The 17,690-nt window shown below is 55.2% G+C and overlaps 1 protein-coding gene across 1 annotated transcript in view; it reads left to right on the top strand.

Moving 5' to 3' along the window:
• Positions 1-17,690, top strand: part of EHBP1 (EH domain binding protein 1) — an 85,829-nt gene that overhangs the window by 57,985 nt on the left and 10,154 nt on the right. Inside the window, 4 exon segments of the mRNA XM_078596573.1 lie at positions 196-332; positions 3,907-4,024; positions 4,597-4,694; positions 5,775-5,895. Coding sequence (XP_078452699.1) covers positions 196-332; positions 3,907-4,024; positions 4,597-4,694; positions 5,775-5,895 — 474 coding nt within the window.

The following is a 17,690-nucleotide window of genomic DNA, read 5'->3' on the forward strand; positions in this document are numbered from 1 at the left end:
AGTCATTGGTGCAGTCGATCACGAGGCCAGGAGGCCAGACGCGGATTCAGGCCGTACCCTCCCATGTGGCATTGCCGGGCTAGAAACCGGTGCCGGCCAGGGCATCGCTTTCTTCCCCGCGTTCGCTCTGCTTGCCCGCCCCGTCGCACCACGTGAGATGGACGCTTCGTTCGTTTGGACTTGTGACGGCCGCAGGAGGGACGAGCGAGGCTGCGGTCGGACGAGCGTCTGAGTCACGGAGCCGGGGCTCGGGGTCTCTGTCCTCGGCCGTGTCGACATCGCCACAGCAGCAGCGGCCTGGCACGGAGAACGGCAGCCATGAGCAAGGCCTGGTGAGAAATCGCCCGGCACAAGCCGCACGCACGCACCACCACCACCACCACCGCACGGAATCCACAATGGCGTACAGATCCGTGTAGCCAAGGGTTCTCTGCTGCTTAGATGGACAAGAGACCAGTATGAGTCTGGTTTACAAGAGTGCAAATTTTCCGCTGGACAGGTAGATGCGCACACAGTCACGCACACAATCACGCACACAATGTGAGGTCATGTGGCTCACTGATTGGATGACTGTTGGTTGGAAATTGAACCAAAAATCGTAGCCCGGCTCACCCGAGTGCGGCAGCGCGCAACCGCAGTAACGATGCAAACTATCGTCCATGGGAGGACACGTCATCGACCATCTTGAAATTTCTTAGTGCACCGAGGTCTGTAGTGCATCGCCAATGATTGTTACGCCGTGAAATTGTGTGTTTTAATTAAACAGACTTGTTATATCAGTGATTTTTGCATTAGGCCACCATATAATGGTGCACGGAGCCACTGATTTCACAAACACTATCCGGCAAAATTAAAGAGCGTTATTGTGATTAAAATTTCCGGTTACTGATGGTGCCAAAATCGGCTCGGCGGATGCAAAGTGGCGCACGCGATTGCCGCGCGGGATTATTTTTTTTTTCCCCTCTGCTTGGCTCCGACAAAACGGCCCTGGGATTAAAACAAAACCGGTCCCCGGCGGACGAGGGATGCCGCCGCGGTGGCAGAAACGCGGCGGCGTATGCGGTGCAATGCGGGCCGCGGCGAGGGGCCCCACTGCTAACAGGGCCGGCGCGTGTCGCATTGGCAACCACCGCACGCGGCCCATCCCACCTCGTTACGCAAACTCGGCGGGCAGAGGGAGGGTGGGCGGGCGTGCCTGACGGGTCAAAAAACGAATTCTCCTTTTTAAAATTTGTTTTGACAAAAAGCTCTGCGCACATCGCCGCTCCCTCCCCTCTCATCCCCTCCAACAGAACTCCCCCAGCTCCTCCCCCACTGTTCCCCTCGCTCGCTCGCTCGCTGTATCCCCTCCGCCGGCGCCCGTCATCGTCCCCGGCAGCCCAGCTCCCAAGTTCATTAGGCCATTGTGCGTATGCCAGGGCGTCGTGCTGCACGCTGGCGGGGCTGCGGCGCGCGATAAAGTGCGACGTCTGTGCCGGTCGTCACGCCCCAGCGTTTCTCTCCTGGCGGCCCCCGGCGGTGCCCCCTCCTCCCCCGCGAGGTGACTCGGTGTCACCGCGACGCCGCGTTTAACCCAGCGCAACCGGAGTCGGACCCGGTCCCAGGGCTTTATTGACGTGTGGTTGTGTGTGTGAACGTACGTGTGGATGTGCTTGTATTTGGGAAACGGTAGTGTAGCGGTTAGCGCGCTGCGCTATGAACCTGCCAACATCGGTGGCGATTATCTGAACCGGTTCTGTGGCCTCCCTAAGGTCGACTCAGCCTCAAATGATTACCTGGTGTGGTGTGTAAACATGGCCGCTGGGGAGACAAAGGCGAACGGGCATGGTGCTGGCCACCCAGCCCTTCGTGTGCCATGTCGGCCTTCATAGGTGCTCGCTAGCAGCACTTGCTCCAACAGTCTGTTCAGACTACACAGGGATCTTTGTGTGTTTGGTGGGGAGTGAAAGCATAGTGATTAGCACTCCCAAACCAGTGGCCCAAGTTATTAAGGTCCTGCCATACAGGTCATAATATGTGCTCACGAACAGCACTTACCCCAACAATATCTGAACCTGTCCTGAGCCTCTCCCTGTTCAGCTCCGCCTCAAAAGAGTAATTAGTGTAACACTCGGGAGACAAAGGCAGTCGGGCATGGTACTCGTCACAGATCCCCGCCGTGTAGAATGTTGGCCCTCGTGCTCGCTAACAGCACGTGCCCAAATAATCTGTTTTGGCTTCAGGGGGGATCTGTACGATTGCCGTATACAGAGTGTAATGTGCGTGTACTCTGCTAAAACACACGTGTGTTTTATGTATTCAGGTTTCTATCTAATTCTTTGTGTTTGGTCATTATTAGCATAGACAACGATGGCTCAAAGTCAGACGATATGAATTAATTATAAATTGTTAAAGGTTAAACGTGGCAATTATTCATGCTTGTAAGATGTTTAAGATTCAAGTGAAATCTACACTTCTCGATATTTGCACATTATTCTTTCAGTCAATCTTTATTATTTAAATTATGCTGCTGATGTCGTCTTTTTCCAGATTTTATCATAGCTCGTTTGGAAATTATATCCTATCGCAAGACAGTGAGATATGGTGTGACGGCTTGGGTTTTCCTTCATCCAGCAGTAGACAGATAATGGCTGATGAATGCGATTTGCTTGTTTGAGAGGGAAAATATTGCGCTGGGCTGCGTGGAAATATCTTGCCATCCCGCTACAGGAAACATTGTGGCCCGGGACACACTGCAGGTCATGAATAACTCGCACCTGTAATTCGCCCATGTTTTATTTAACACGAATATTCTTTTCTCGTGTGGCCTGGATAATCCAGTGCATGCGAGGCTGTGTGTCTGCGCGCGCATACCGGCGTGGTGCTGGCCCACCCACCAATTCGTGTTCCTTGCCGGCTTTCATAGGTGCTTGCTAACAGCACTTGCCCCAAGAGTCGTTTGAAGGCTATATGGGGGATCTGTGTGTTTTGCATACAGGGTAAGGTGGTGGCATAGTGGCTCGTGCACCACACTGACCCTACTCACCACGCTGAACTTGGTTTGATTACTGGCCACGGATAATATCAGTGGGATGTGGCATTTGAATGTTTGCTGGGCCTCTCCCAGATGCCTTCGGGCCTTAAATGATCACACGTCTTCTGTGCCTAAACAACAGCTGGAGAGACAAAGGTGGTGCTGAGCACACTACTAATCCACGTTCCTTACCAGCTACAATAGGGACTCGCTAACAGCACCTGCCCAAGCAGTCTTCCGGTGTGACTGTGAGCTGGTGATTGTGTGTGCGCGCGTCTGTGCGACGGCGCGTGTTTATTTGTGCTTGCGTGTCTGCGCGTCTGTGCGTCTGCGTTGTACAAACACGAGCGCTTCCTTCTTGACCTTGGCCTCCCCGACGGCGGCTCCGTAACCGGATCGGCGCTTGGCGATCACTGTGCGGGCAATGACGCCGTCGCCACGCGGCGGAGCGCGCGTGGGTGGGCGCGTCGCTGTGCGTACACGCACGCTTCTCCAAACATGCACGCAGGCGCAGACAATCACAATTGGTGCGTGCGTCTGTGTGTGCGTTCGCACGTACGTGTAGCGGTAAGCTCCAGGTCGGCGGAGGAACAACCCCATACGCACGTTTGGCCAGTAGACCACACCGGTAGCTGGATCTCGCCGACGAGATCCAGCGGCCCAAAACACACGTCCTGAGCCGCTGTGACAACGCACGTCGCAGTGAACGCGCGCGCACACCCGTGAATGCGCGTATTTGTTCTCCGCTGCTCGCTTTACTTTACCCGTGGGCATTTGCGTGCGCGTGGCATCGGCGCTGACGAACGTCGTCGTCGGGACGCGACGACGAAACCTGCGTCATTGTCGGGGCGCGACGGTCGTTTTAAACAGCGCGACCATTGCTGCCTCGGCAGGAGGGGGGCGGCGCGGAGGGGCTGCGTCGTCTGCGGGGCGCCCCGCTCTTCAACCGCGACTCGACGGTCAGGAAGACGCAGCTGCAGTCCTTCACGCAGCTGGTGGAGGGGAAACCAGGTGCCGGACCCGTCTCACCGCACACGTAGCGACGTCGCGGGCTTACAGCGGGCACCGTGCTTTGTTAGTAATAGGTCACGCTTCCTTAGCGGGACTCTTCAGCCTGACTGAGGCTCTGCTCTGGCAGAGTATTTAATTTGCAATCGGAAGGTCGGGGGTTCAAACACTGGTTGGAGGTCAACTCGGCCATTAATTCTGTGTGTGCGTTGGTGAATTGAGTTCCATTTTGTGGGAAGTCAACCCTGGATGCCCTTTGAAATGACTGGCGCATTATTTATCAATGAATCGATCGGATTTTTATGTCAAGTCAGGTGAGAGCCCATTGAGAATAAAGGTCTGTTTTCAAGGGAGCCCCGGATTAGAAAAAGCAGTACAGGACACGCATAATAGCGGTACATTTGTTATACGAATGTGGAATTTACACTGCTGGTTCAGCACGGCCAGTGATGATGAGTACTGCTTCCCGACAGCTTGAGTGTGGAGAAACTTTGGTTTAATTTATGAAATGTTCCTGCGGTGAGCGGTTGGCGTGTTGACGAAACACCGAGGGTCACGAACCACATCGCCCGCAGAGCCCAGGAGACAGAAGTCGCCGAGCGAGGAGCGGAGGGAGCGGTCGCGGGACAGAGATGGAGCGGCCCCCATTGGGCGGCAGCCGTCGGAGGAGGAGGTGAGGTCTCGCATCGCCACCCGCGTGCGTGCGTGCGCGTGTCTCCAGCTGCTGACCCAACGGCAGGCATGCGTGGCTGCGAGCGCGACTCCTGTGCGAGTTTGCGTACCCTCCGCCGTGATGATATCCAGCTCCGTCTCCCTTGCGAGAGAGAGCAGCTGCTGTGGTCGCTTGTATCGCACCTACTTGCGAGGACGCGAAACCTCCTCACGTACCTCCTGTTAACGGCTTCCGTTTGAGCAACCGTTGGATTTTATTCCCAATTATATTCAAGCTGCGCCGCTGGCTACGTGCCGCGAGATGAAGGAATTTCTCTTGAAATCTCCCGCAGCTTTAGAAGATGACGTCCACAGGTCTGCTTCTGGGAGTCGCGTCATTTGCCTTTTTGCCAATACCAGTCACGTGCTGCACCTCGCGAAAGCACTGCAAGCAGTGTTCCTTGCCTGTCGGTAAAACCGAATTTAGCCTAAATGCGAAACAATGTCCGTGTGATTTTTGCTTGGCGCAGTTCTGTGCGGAGACCGTCGGCTTTGCTGGGCTTGAGAACCGGGGTTGATCACGGGAGGGTGGGACATGGATTCGAACCCAGGATCTCGGCGGCCACGCTGGCCCCGTGCTCTTGCACCGCGGTAGTCCCCCCTGAACTTGCTGGCCAGCTCGCGTCATGTCTTGTAAGATGTCAGCGGCTACCTCGCAAGTTTGGCTTGGGAGCTATTCTCACATGTGGGGTGTTCTGAATTTTAAAAAAATCTTGATAACCCCCCATACTGCTATAGTTTATCTAAGATAACTCAAGATAGCACGTTGAAGTTGGTAACAATGCACGTATGATGTTTGTAAAGTGTTTTTAATGTATCATCTCCCACCGACATTTCTGTACAATTCACTTATTAGTTGACTTTTTGAATTCACTTAATCCGACAACTCTCAACAAAACCCAACGTGGGTGATCGGCTTCTTCCCGGACACCCTTCGTATGACCACGCGCCCGTGTAAACGTAATGCGCGCCATCGTGTTGCACGCACGCACGTACGCACATGCGCGTGACGGTCACCGCACGGAATGCTCCCCGCTTGCAGGAGTTCCTAGACACGAGTCAGTACGTGGTGGGGGAGCTGTCGGCGCTGGAGTGCGAGCAGAGGCAGATCGACACGCGCGCCGCCCGCGTCGAGAAACGCCTGCGCTTCCTCATGGAGACCGGTACGCGGGGGACACGGGGTGCAAGGGACGCGGGGGACAACAGAGTGAACAAGTGAACAAGGGCACAGTGAACAAAGTGAACAAGGTGTGGGTGAATAAGTCGAGGGTGCGAAGAGGGGATCGGCGAGCAAAGGAGGCGCAGGGAAACGTGTGGACAGGGTGCGCAGGAAGACCGAATAGGGGAGAGAGCACGGTGGCAGGGGGTACAAGGCAAAAGGATATTCCGAAGAGGATTCGGCACAAGGCGCGGAGACCTGAGCATTGTGGCAGCATCGTGTGTTGGGTTTGTATGTGTCTGCGTGTGATCCTTAAGCGTGTGCGGGTTTACGTACATCAGGCTAAGATATTAAAGCCGCCGTTTTCTCCACCAAGCGGATCCCACCGCAGTGACGTGTGGAGCTCGACATCCGAAAGTCTCATTGGCCGCTGTCGGGCCCCATGCTTGCGCAAATACCAAGTGTAGCGACGAGCAACTCCGCTCCTTTTACTTGCTGCTGTTGCCGTCACGGGAGAGAGAGTCGCGCGCATGGCAAGAGAGAACTCCCAGCGAGCGTGTGGTCGTGTGAGAGGCACGAGCCTGGAACGGCGACTCGGGCGCGGAGAGCGGAGTGTGCGGGGTGGGTGGGTGGGTGGGCGTTGGTTACACCAACGGCCGCTCTGTGCCGCCATGCGCACAACGCACCAGGGCCACAGAGACTCGATCCTTTGTATAAATAATAAATAAATAAACACTCGCGTGCACGCGCGGATACTCCGCATTGAGGTCATGCAGCCTGTTGGGACGGGCGTTGTTAGCGAGCTCCCGTTAACGCCTGCGTGGTGCACGATGGGGTCGTGTTGTCGGCACTGCTTGCGTCACGCTGCCTTTGTTTCATTGCGGCCGGCGACGATCACGCTCGATGTACCGAGGTGGCTTTGTGTTGATTCTAGCCAGGCTCCGATACCAATAGCGACGGGTGGTGTGTCCAGTGTTCTCGGACAGGAATCAAACCGCTGGGATTGTGGTGCACAGCACGTGCACACACACAGGCAGACATGCACACACACAACAACAACAAACATCCGCTCTATAGCCTTTAACATGCTGTTGGAGCAAGTGCTGTTCCCGAGCACAGATTAGGGCAGGCACAACACACGGGGGGGGGGGGGGGGGCGGTTAGGTGGTACCAGGTACTCCTTCAAGGCTAAGTCGACCTAGGTGAGGCCCAGATCCAGTTAATGCTCGTGAGCTTAATGAGTGCGTAGTGTAGTGCGCTCCCCACTCCACGACCGTTTTGTGCACGCACAGGCAAACGGACATGCACACACCCACGCTCAAGTGTGCAAACATGCACACGCACAAGGCACTCTCTTCCACTTGCCCCGGCACACACAACCCAACCCCCACGTGCTTTACACTCGGCAGACACTCACGCACGCACGCATACACGCATTCAGTGTGTGTGTGTACAAAATATCATTAGGCAGCCCCGCACCCCCCCCCCCCCCCAGGTACATTACACCTGGGTGGGCTCCCGTTGCCGCCCACTCAGCGTGGCCCGCGGGGGGGAAGGGGGGGAAGGGGGGCTGCCTGCCTGCCGTGAAGTGCGTTTGGAGGGTGGCCGTGATGCGTCCTTGTTTTCACTGCGGGCCCTCTCGCCCCTGTTTGCTTTGGGGGGTAAAGAGTGCCGTTGAGGGTGCGGGGCCTGCTGCTTCCAGTGCAGCTAATTTACACCGTGTGACCTGGCGAGCAATCCACGGTGGGTGGGTAAAACAAGTGCGCAAATTGACAGGCGTTTGCGTGAAAAGGTGTTTGTGTGTGAGAGAGACGGGAGGGCGGGGTGGGGTGGGGAGGAGGGGTGCGGTTTCGTACATTTTCAGTTCGCAAGCTAATAATGTATTTTTAGCGATGGCTTATTCGCGCCCACGCGATCCAGCTTCAGCGGGCGTGGGGCTAAATGTATGCGAGCTGCGTGAAGAGCGGCGGGAGGGAGGGGTGCTAGAGGGGGAGAGTTGAGCCCCAGGGGAGGGAGAGAGGGAGGGGGGCATGGAGAAGCCCAATGGCCTGGTGGGTGTAGCCATCGCAATGTCCTACAAAAGCCAATTGAAGGCCGTGGTCCAGTAATTGACATTTAAAACATTTGAATTACAATTACCTTCCCAATCGGCTAATAGCAGGGGGGGGGGTTTGTTTAACATGTGAGCTGGGCTGAGGGTGCTTTTGGGGCCACGTGGTGGCCGTGCCACGGAGGGAGGAGATGCAAGGGGGGTGGGGGAGACCCAGTCGCAATTTAAACTTAAAAATAGAACGGGCAAAATCCGTAATCAAGTCGGCATCGACGCCCATGGTGTCTTTTTTCACGTTGCAACTTCCGTTGCGAGCACGCTCCGCGCGGGAGAGAATTTGCGCCATCGCAGTTTTAGAAAACAATGCCCTCCCTCGACCTCCACCTTAGTTTATTTTACGGAGATCTTAAATTCCATCCTGGGCCTCCCCGCTGACTGGAGCCACTGCCCCCCACGGGCCCCATGCGGAGCGGTCGTTCTGGCACCTGGGAGGCCGTCAGCATTCTCCGCAGGGATCCCAGCGTAGCCGGGAGCCCCGGGAGAAAGTGTCAGCAGCGGCGGCCGGTCATAACCGGGCCCTTCCTAGGCGCGGCCGCCGCCGTGCACCCCCTCCCCCCGCGTGCTCTCCCCACGGCGCCGTCATTCTGGTCGTTTCGTGCTCACTCGCTCACCTGCTCACCCTCTCGCTCGCTCCCACGCCGAGCGACTCCTTGCATTGGACGAGCCTCGCTGCCGATACCCGAGGCTGCGGGCTGGCAATTAGAGTCGTGGTAACGAGCGCTGTGCGGGGGAGGGGGGGGCGGTGTGCTCTGCTCGTTAGCGGCGAGGGGAAGCGTTAACGAAGTGATGGACAGGATTATTTTCTTAACGAACGCAAATTGTGCGGTGGGATGTGATGGTTGGGAGAAAGTAGTGGGGGGGCGAGGGGGGGCTGCCAGGGGCAGAGGTGACATTAATTAGTTAATGAATCAATTAACTCCTGGGCTAAACATGTGAGTATTTATATAACACCTGCTGGGCTTCCCTGGGGGGTAATTAAAGTGTCGGGGATTGCGTCGTTAATGATTCAGATAATTCCCAAATGAAGCAGTTGATGTTTGCAAAAGCAATTGGCTCTCCCCCATCGAATATTCCAAGTTATGGAATAATCTTGTTGAGAACGTGCTGGCTGATCACACGGGCTTGCCCAGCTTGTCACAGTGTGTCTCTTTTGTGAAAGACTTGCTTTCTATCTTAATGAATTGGAATAAGTTTAAAGGCTACGAGAAAAGGGCTAGTCAGCGATTGAACCACAATAAGGATAATTCCTTTGCAGTGTGTTTTGTTAAAAGCCACCTTTCATTATCATTATATTACTCGGATCCCCCTGATAAACTCATTTAATTGAAGCTTCGGTTACGGTTTTGAAAAACGGCCGCTTAAGTTTCAGATCCAGAAACACTGAGGAGCGGTGCGGTTCGTCTGAATGACAGAAGCTGGGAGGTTTAGACAAACCCGAACAAAAACTGACGAATTCCCGCGCGCGTTCCCTCGCCACTCCCTCTCCTTCATCCCACCCAGCACCCGCCAAAGAGGAACCCAAAACAAGATGCGGTAGCCAGGAGGCGCGCTGGTGCTGAAGGTGTGCGGGCTTGTGTGCCGGCGTAGGCTCAGCCTCTCCGTAAACACCACTCTCTTGTTTGCGAGTCCTGATGGACAGCTGTCACCTCTGACCCGCATTTTTGGAGGCGCTGTGGCGTTCGTGCCGCCGTCGCCCCGGCCGTAATCGCGTGGCCGGGCCCGTGTCTCGCTACCCGATGCCTTTTGACGGAAGCGCACGATTGGAGCCCGCACGTATTGTTGTACGTGCAGGACGGCGAACGGTTCTTAATTAGTGCATGCCGCGGCAGCTGTCGGACGCAACGGCCGCTGAGAAATGAAGTGGAACGAGAGCCACGAAGTGAGCGTGGAAGCGCGGGGAGCTGCACGCTTCGGAGTTCCACTGGGCAGACAGAAAGAGGAGCGCGTGGATCTGCAACTAAATGCAAATTGGACGTCGTTGACCGTTCAGCAAAGCAGTTGGACAGAATGCTCGCACGCGTAACGGGTGACGCTCGCAGCACTGCCATCGGCCTGGCCACGTTAGCAGCCTCACGCCCTCAACACCCTTGGCAAGCATGCCGCTGGTGGTCACCTATCCCAAGCGCTAACCCAAGTTCCCTCCTGCTTAGCTTTCTGAGATCTGATGAGATCGTGCACGCTGCGCGGGTACTTTGGTCGTAGACGCGCCGCGTGTGCACGTACCAACATGTTGACACCGGTGCCCAATGTAGACGGACTGGTCCCCGCCATTGGAATGTGTAATCTCCACGGTGACTCTCCCTGTACATCCATGCACACGCTCAGCGTTTTGGTCAATCCACTGCTGGATGATGGCCTCCCTCCACACCACGAGGGTCGGGGGGGTTAATTGATCAGACTTCACCGCTCTGGTCAGCGCAGGTTGGTGGAGTCTGGGAGGTTCGAAATGTGTCCATGAGCTATCTCCACTGCCCCGTCGTGCTCGGCACAATACCCCGGAGCCCAGAACAACCACCTGGTATGCACGGCTGTCAAGGCACAATACATTTGCTGTCCTTGATTTAACATTACTCTGTTGGGACTGTAACAACAACAACAACCGCCATTCACCACTAAGTGGCGGTGATGTCACCACAGCGCTTGTGCCTGGCAATGTGCAACTTTAAGACGATATAAAGTGGGACGAGACATACTGGCAGACTAACAACCCCAGGTCACTCTTGCAAATGAGACTATCCGAGCCGCTTGAGTTTCTCACCTGAATTCAACAGAATGAACTTGGAACCTAATCACGTGAAATGCCGTTGGCATGCAATGAAAATTTATCAATGGAGACCCAGGAAGCAGTTGTTAGGCAAAGTTATTTGCCTACTGATCTTGATTGTGATCGGTTATGAGTAATCTTGGAACTTTGCCTCTGGGCAATGAAGGCAGCCCACGGAGGCTTTGCCGCTGTCGGTGATGCACGTTGCGTGGGGAGTGATGCTTCGCCGGCGTAACCGCGCGTCCTCTATAAGTCTGTGCCAATTTTTGCGTCCGATAACTTGTGCCTCCACGGGAGGGTCTTGAGCGGTTTCTACTTCCGTGAGTTTTGTGCTCGGAGCGCTACAATACCGGATCATTGTCGCCAGCTCCTCCCCCCCTATCTCGCTGTGATTTGGGTTTTCCCTAGGGACGTGTGTGTGTGTCTGCATCACCGTGTATGGGATGTGTGTGTGTGCGTCTGAGTGGTGGTGTTTCTGCCAGTCATCTCGGTCAGTCAACTCATAATACCTAGGACTGTGCTGTGACCTCTTGCCAGCAGCGAACCTTTGACACTTCACGTGACCCTAAATTGCACCTATCCTGGCACAAGTGCTGGCGTTGACGTCACTTTTTGGTTGTTGTTGTGGATATCTGAGCCTGCATGCTTGGGGTGTGTCTTAGAGCGTGTGTCGTGCGTATTCGGGAATTGTGCTTTTGTTTTGACTGGTGTGTCTGAGATGTGTGTCGGGGTCTGAGACATTACTAGTACTGCGTGTCTAATGAGTTTGTTTGGGATATCCTCGTCTGTTTTATGTGCGAGAGATTTGTGTGTACTCAGTGTATGGGACGTACGCGAGATTTGTATTTGGGACGTACGTGCGTTTGGCATGTGCCGAGGATGTAGAGACAGTATCTGTGTAATGCACGACGCGCGTTTGCCGCGTGCGTGCGGAGGTGATGCCGACACCGAGGGGCTCCGTATCGCTCGTATCCAGGTCCCGGGACGACGCGGATCTCTAATCCACGGGTCAAGTGGCGTCTCGGCAGAAGCGGCGATGGCGGCTGTTAATCCGGCCCGGCCCGGGATTAGCTCTGCCTTTAATTCCCGTCCCAGCGCCGCGATGATCCCCCTCTGCTCCATTGTCCTCTCCTCAGTGCCCAGTGGCGCGCACCCTTCTCTTTCTATTCTCAAATTTTGTTTTGTGTTTTTGTCTCCCCCCCCTCGCCTAGCGACTCCCCCCCCCCCCCCCACCTTTTCTGATTGTCAACCACCTCCTCTCCCGCATAGACTCTACACTCTCTCCAGCAGCCCACCCGTTATCCCCCCACCCCACTCACTCACCCCCCACCGGCAGAGCCCCCCCATTCTCTCCCAGCCTCCCCCCCCCCGCCCCTTCACTTGTGGCTGATTAGATCGCCTGCCGGACAAACGGGGCCTCCTCTCGATACTGCGACTACGCGACAAAAGCGCCGCAGCGCGAGAGAATGCGGGGAGAGATGTGACACAAATTGAGCTGCGGTCCGTGTCGGCCTCGGCTCGATACCAAATCCCTCTCCCGTCACAAAGCCGCGCGCCGCGCGAGTCATTTCGTCCGCCGCCATGCTCGCCCCGCTTTCATTTGGGAGATTATTGTCATCCCGCTGCACATTCTAGACATTCCAAACATTTTTACGAGCGAGTATTGATGTTACGCGACAATGGATGATTGACTGGTTCCTCGAGCCTCGGTTTGCACAATTAAATGCAGCGCCGTGTCGATCGGCGGCCGTGCCGGGGGCGCCGGGGCCTCATGTAATCTGGCTTAACGTTGCCTTTGTCGGGGGAAATTTTAGACGCGTTTTGTGTTTTTGCGATAAGCCGTAGCAGACGCGTCTCGTGCGTCCGCACGGAGCCGAACTCCCCGGTTTTTGTCTCGGTTGACCGGGGGAGCGAGGACGCGGAGCGGCGGTGGCGGTGTCGGCACCGCGGATGCCGTGATGCTCACGCCGGCCGTCGTGCGACCCTGGCCTCCGCCGTTGTTTCGTGACCCCCAGCTCTGCACGAATCGGTTCGCGGCTTCCCGTGGTGTGCGTAACGTAACGTTTGACCTTGACGTTCAAACATCACATCGGATGAAATGCATAACTTTTATTTATTCGTGAATGGCTTTAATGGAAGCCTGTTAAATGGCCCGTCATTCGATTGCTCCCACATAACAGCACACAATGTGTACGTTGCACAGTTGCTATCGTCCGTTCAGCATTAACATCTCTTTGTTAACTTGGAATTTTCTTGCAAATACTGCATTTTTCAGCTGTTTCTGTTTCTCTAGTTTGTCGTACGTTGTTCTTGTTCCGTTTGTCACGACGCGCACACGATTGAGCCGCCCGTCCCCTTTCCCTTCTCGGCAGCGAAAGAAATAAAAATAACAATCGCAGCGGTGGCGCACGGCAAAGCGTGTCGCGGAGTCCCGTTGCCCTTTGCCGTCTCCTCCTCCCCAATTAAGGAAAGCGGCGGCGTTTGCGCGCAATGAGCGGCCACTCACTCGGGGATGGGGGGGGGAGGCTTGGCTGCCCGCTGCCGGTGCCGCCAGGAGCAGGCGTTGTCGCGGGCGCGAAGGTTAGCGCCCGCCGGCCACGGTCTCGCCGTGGTGAGCGTTTTGCAAAAAAAACAAAAAACCTTTGGCTAATCTTTGGCCGCAGCGAGGTCCGGACCGAGGTCCCGGCGTCCGCCACTCGGCGAGCGCCGGCGGGGCTCGCCGAGGGCCTCCGTGCTCGAGACGGCCCCTTCAAACGCGGGGACCCGAGCCCACAAAGCAACAAAAACGCTTTAACTAGCGAACTCGCTGGGCGCGTAGCAGAAGTAGTGGTGGGGGTAGGGGGGGGGGGGTGCAGGGGCAGGAATTAAACAAAAGTTTTAAAAAGGAAAAAAAAATCCGTTGAGCAAATTGGATTAAGGTTCGTTCGCTTAATGAGCAGGCAGGGGAATAATTGCGGCAGAAAGCGGCTGTGAAGCATGCACGGCAGTCATGTGATTCCTGGAGTCCGCGCTTGAAAGTTGTATCGTCGGCAACTTGAGTCAGTGCACTGGAATCTCTCTCTTTGATTTTGCTCCGTTGTTCCGCGGCTTCAGTTTCTTTCTTTGTCTTGTCTTTTTTAGAGTTATCCCTTTAAAGGGAAAAAAACCAACACGTTTTTTAACTACGCAAGCAAAAAAAAAGTCCTTATCTCCAAATGTGGTATGATTATTCAAGCTCGGCACAAGCACATTTGGTTGTTGTCGTCGTCGTTGTTGTCAGAGAGTTGCCGGGGTTCCCAGCGAGGGGGTTGTGGGCGCTCTGCGTGTGCCCACGCTGGACTCCCGGAGCCTCCGTGCATCGTGCCGCACGCGGCAGAGGTGGCGCTGCCCTGTTTGCGACAACGCTTTGATCGCTGGTATTTTACAGTTGGCCTGCGCGTCTGTTTGTGTGCGTGCGTGTGTGTGCGTGTTCACCCACACCCCCCCCCTCTTCTTTCCCCCCCCCTCTTCTTTACCCCCCCCCACCATGCCGTCGGCCGGTTCTCATGCGGCTTTGCGAGCTGTTTGCACAGAACTCACAGCGGCGGCGGTGATGGTGGTGGTGGCGCGGGCGGGTGATAACCCACGTGACGCCACTCGCAAACACGACCCCTCGCGCGCAGGGCCTGTGGAGCCACGCAGGGGGGGCCCACGGGGGGGGGGCCCATGGGGGGGGGGGGGGGAGGGCGCACGAGAAGGCCCGTGGGGGCACCCTTGCTCGTCATGGCCGAATGTAACAACAACATATTCTTTGGGTCTTTCGGTAAAGTCGCGTAGCTAGTCGCGTAGCTAGTCGCGTAGCTAGATGAACCTATCAACGGGACTTTACCGAAAGACCCAAAGAATATGAATTCCTGCAGTCATGAAAGCTTTAAGTCAAGAACAACAACTTTATCGCAGCTGCCGTGTGTGTTCTAGGACTCGGTTGGGTGCATTAACAGCAGCAGCAGCTTCTTTCGAGGGGAGAGAGAGTGAACCCTACCTTGCTGTGAAGTGGCCTGAGCAGGAGTGGTCAAGTGAATTGACTTTATCCCAGGTTTCCCTTGCAAAGTAGAATTAGTAGTCTAGGGGCTGATGTTAGCACCACCTGTGTCGCCAACGCGTAACGGCACCGATGTAGTATCACAGGGAAGTAATTCCTGTGCTCGGACCCAAGTCGCTGACAATATCTGCAGCGCCTGGCAACCTCTGCACCACAACGAACGTCGACACGCAGACGAATAAACAAATAATATCGGCTCCCCCGTAGCTACGACAAGCGATGACACGGGGGCACCACCGACCAGCGGCACGGACGCGCTCGCCGCAACGCCGTGAGATGCCCCCTCGGCTCTCGTCGTTGCCACCGGTGCTGCGTACGTTGGGGCACCACGGATGTGCGTGCCCAATGGGCCCGTGACGTCGAGTCGTCGTTTAAAAATCGATTCCGCCGCTCGCAAATACGGGCGTCGAATTGCGCACCCGAGGATCGATCGGTTGACGGCGATTGCGCGTCTTACGCAGTTGTCACATTTTAGGGTAGCGCGGCAAACAAAGCGGACGGAGTGAGACGGAACGAGAGAAGAGTACAACGAAGCGGTACAATAACAGAGACGAAGAACAATCAATGCTGGAGTTGAATCGCGACCCCCGAATCGTGGAAATTGATCGAATCGCCGTGGGGGGGGGGGGGAGGGGGGGAATGGGGGTGGGTGGCTCATTACACGCCGAGCGAGTCGCTACGCGTCGAGTTGCTGCATTGGTGGTGGGTGCCGGGGGGGGTGCCGGGGGTGGTGCCGGGGGTGGTGCCGGGGGTGGTGCCGGGGGTGGTGCCGGGGGGGGTGCCGGGGGGGGTGCCGGGGGGGGTGCCGGGGGGGGTGCCGGGGGGGGGTGCCGGGGGGGGGAGACTCCCCGAGGTTGACAGCCCCCGGAGGGAGAGGGAGGACGGCGTCCCGGAGAGGGGGGGGGGGCGGTCTCGTCGCAGAGATGTGCGGCGGATGTGTCTGCTTGTCTATATATCGAGTCTGTTTGTCTATATATAGAGTACTTTGTAGAATCTACATAGACGTGTGGATTCTATAAAGCCAAGTGGACTATATATATAGACCATTATACTATATATTTGTAATTTAACAATAACATTGGTCTTCAATAATGGTCACACACGTGGTTGAGCTCGCATGTGTCGGTGAGTGGTCATCTTTGTTGGCAGACCTGAACTCGCCGTTTGAATTCCACATTGCTATGGCTAGGGGCTAGTATGCCCATTATACACTTTAGTTCTTTGGGTAAAGTCACGTAGAAAGGAAATAAATTAAATAATAGAATACAACGTTTCAATTGCAACACAAGCAATCGTCATCAGGGAGAAAACAAACCTAGTGAACTCAGAAATACAATGCAATACAACACGGAGAGTCGGCTAACACAACAATCAGCACCTTACCTGGTTGATTACGTTCTTGTGTTGCGTATTCTATTGTTTCATTTATTTTCCTTCTACGTGACTTTACCGAAAGAACCTGCAGTCACGAAAGCTTCAAATCAAGTTTATGCCATTATATATATAATTATCACCGTAGTATTCCCATACATTTCCATCATTTATTTACTTAATATTATTTCACTTTTGTAAAATAGCTCTCCTAAAAGTTCTGTAACACCCCTGAGAAATTCATTCTTGGAATTGCGATTGAGATACAGGAGCAGGAGGAGGAGCATGTGGATAAGAGCGCACGCAGGTTAATGACATCATCTCAGCTACTTGAATGATGGATGTTGGTCAAGATTACTTACGGAGTGGAGTGGCAGCCATGAAATGGAACGTCCACCGAGGAGATGGAGCTTGAAATCAGCTTGTGTGCAGGTGCTAGGTAAATTACTACATCGCAGGATTGTAACATATGGCAGCAGCTTTGGTGGAGGCCTTCTTCCAGCAGTGGATTGTGACCATGGCTCATGTACACACCCCGGTCGCATTGCTGTGGTGTGCGATTTGTGCTGAAATGCGTCCTTACTCGTGCCCATAGCCTGGCCCTGCCAGCTTTGGGGAATTTCCAAATCCAGAACAATAACATGTAGAATACATCTGGAAGAATGCAAAATTATTAACCAATATCGGCGTAAACCATCGATGCGAATTCGTAATTTTGTAACCGTTGAAAGACATCTCGAGTTTCGGAGAGGGTCAGTAATCGCTTTGGCGGCGCGATTCACGCGGGCACACTGGCACCACAGGCACCAACGCCGCACAAGGTGCACGAGGCGATGGTCGTCGCGTCGCCCGTCCCGTACGACGCGAGCGCCGGAGGCTTGGACCCCGAGCGAGGGCCCCGGATTCCGGCACATGTCGCACCGAGCCGGGCCGGAGCGGCCCTGGGAGCGGCGGTGGCGGTGGTTGGCGTCTCCGGCATGAAAACAGTTTAGCTTGGCTTGGGGCTGCATCCTTTGAAGCGGCCTCCTCTCGAGAGGGGCTCAGCTAAAGCCGCCCCGGCTTTCCATTTGTGCCCGTCAAGGCGGCCCGCACAAAGGCCGAGGGGGGGATTTAGAGCCGCCCGTGTTTTAACAAAAGCGACTTCCCCTTTTCTGCGTGCAGCGGTTAAAAAGTTAAAAACTCTCCGCGGCCGCTCTGCCCGCAGCGCCGCCAATTCTTGCCGGCCCTTTCTCGCTTTGAATTTTTTTTCTCTCCACCTTGAGGGGAGGGGGGGTGGGGGGGAGGAGGCGGCGGTGGCAGTTATTTTTTACTCTTTGATTTATGCTTTTTTTATTAATTTTTTCTTTCTAGGCAAGATGGGACCCTTTCCATCATCTCACCATATATACTTTATTTGTATTTCTTTATAGTGATTTGCTTACCTTTCCTATACTTTGTTTTTGTTGTCACTTTTTGACATGCCCCTACTGTGGACATCTGTGAAGAAGAGCTTCA

The sequence above is a fragment of the Lampetra planeri genome, chromosome 7 (genome assembly GCF_965212315.1).
Source record: "Lampetra planeri chromosome 7, kcLamPlan1.2.h2, whole genome shotgun sequence".
NCBI classification, from domain to species: domain Eukaryota; kingdom Metazoa; phylum Chordata; class Hyperoartia; order Petromyzontiformes; family Petromyzontidae; genus Lampetra; species Lampetra planeri.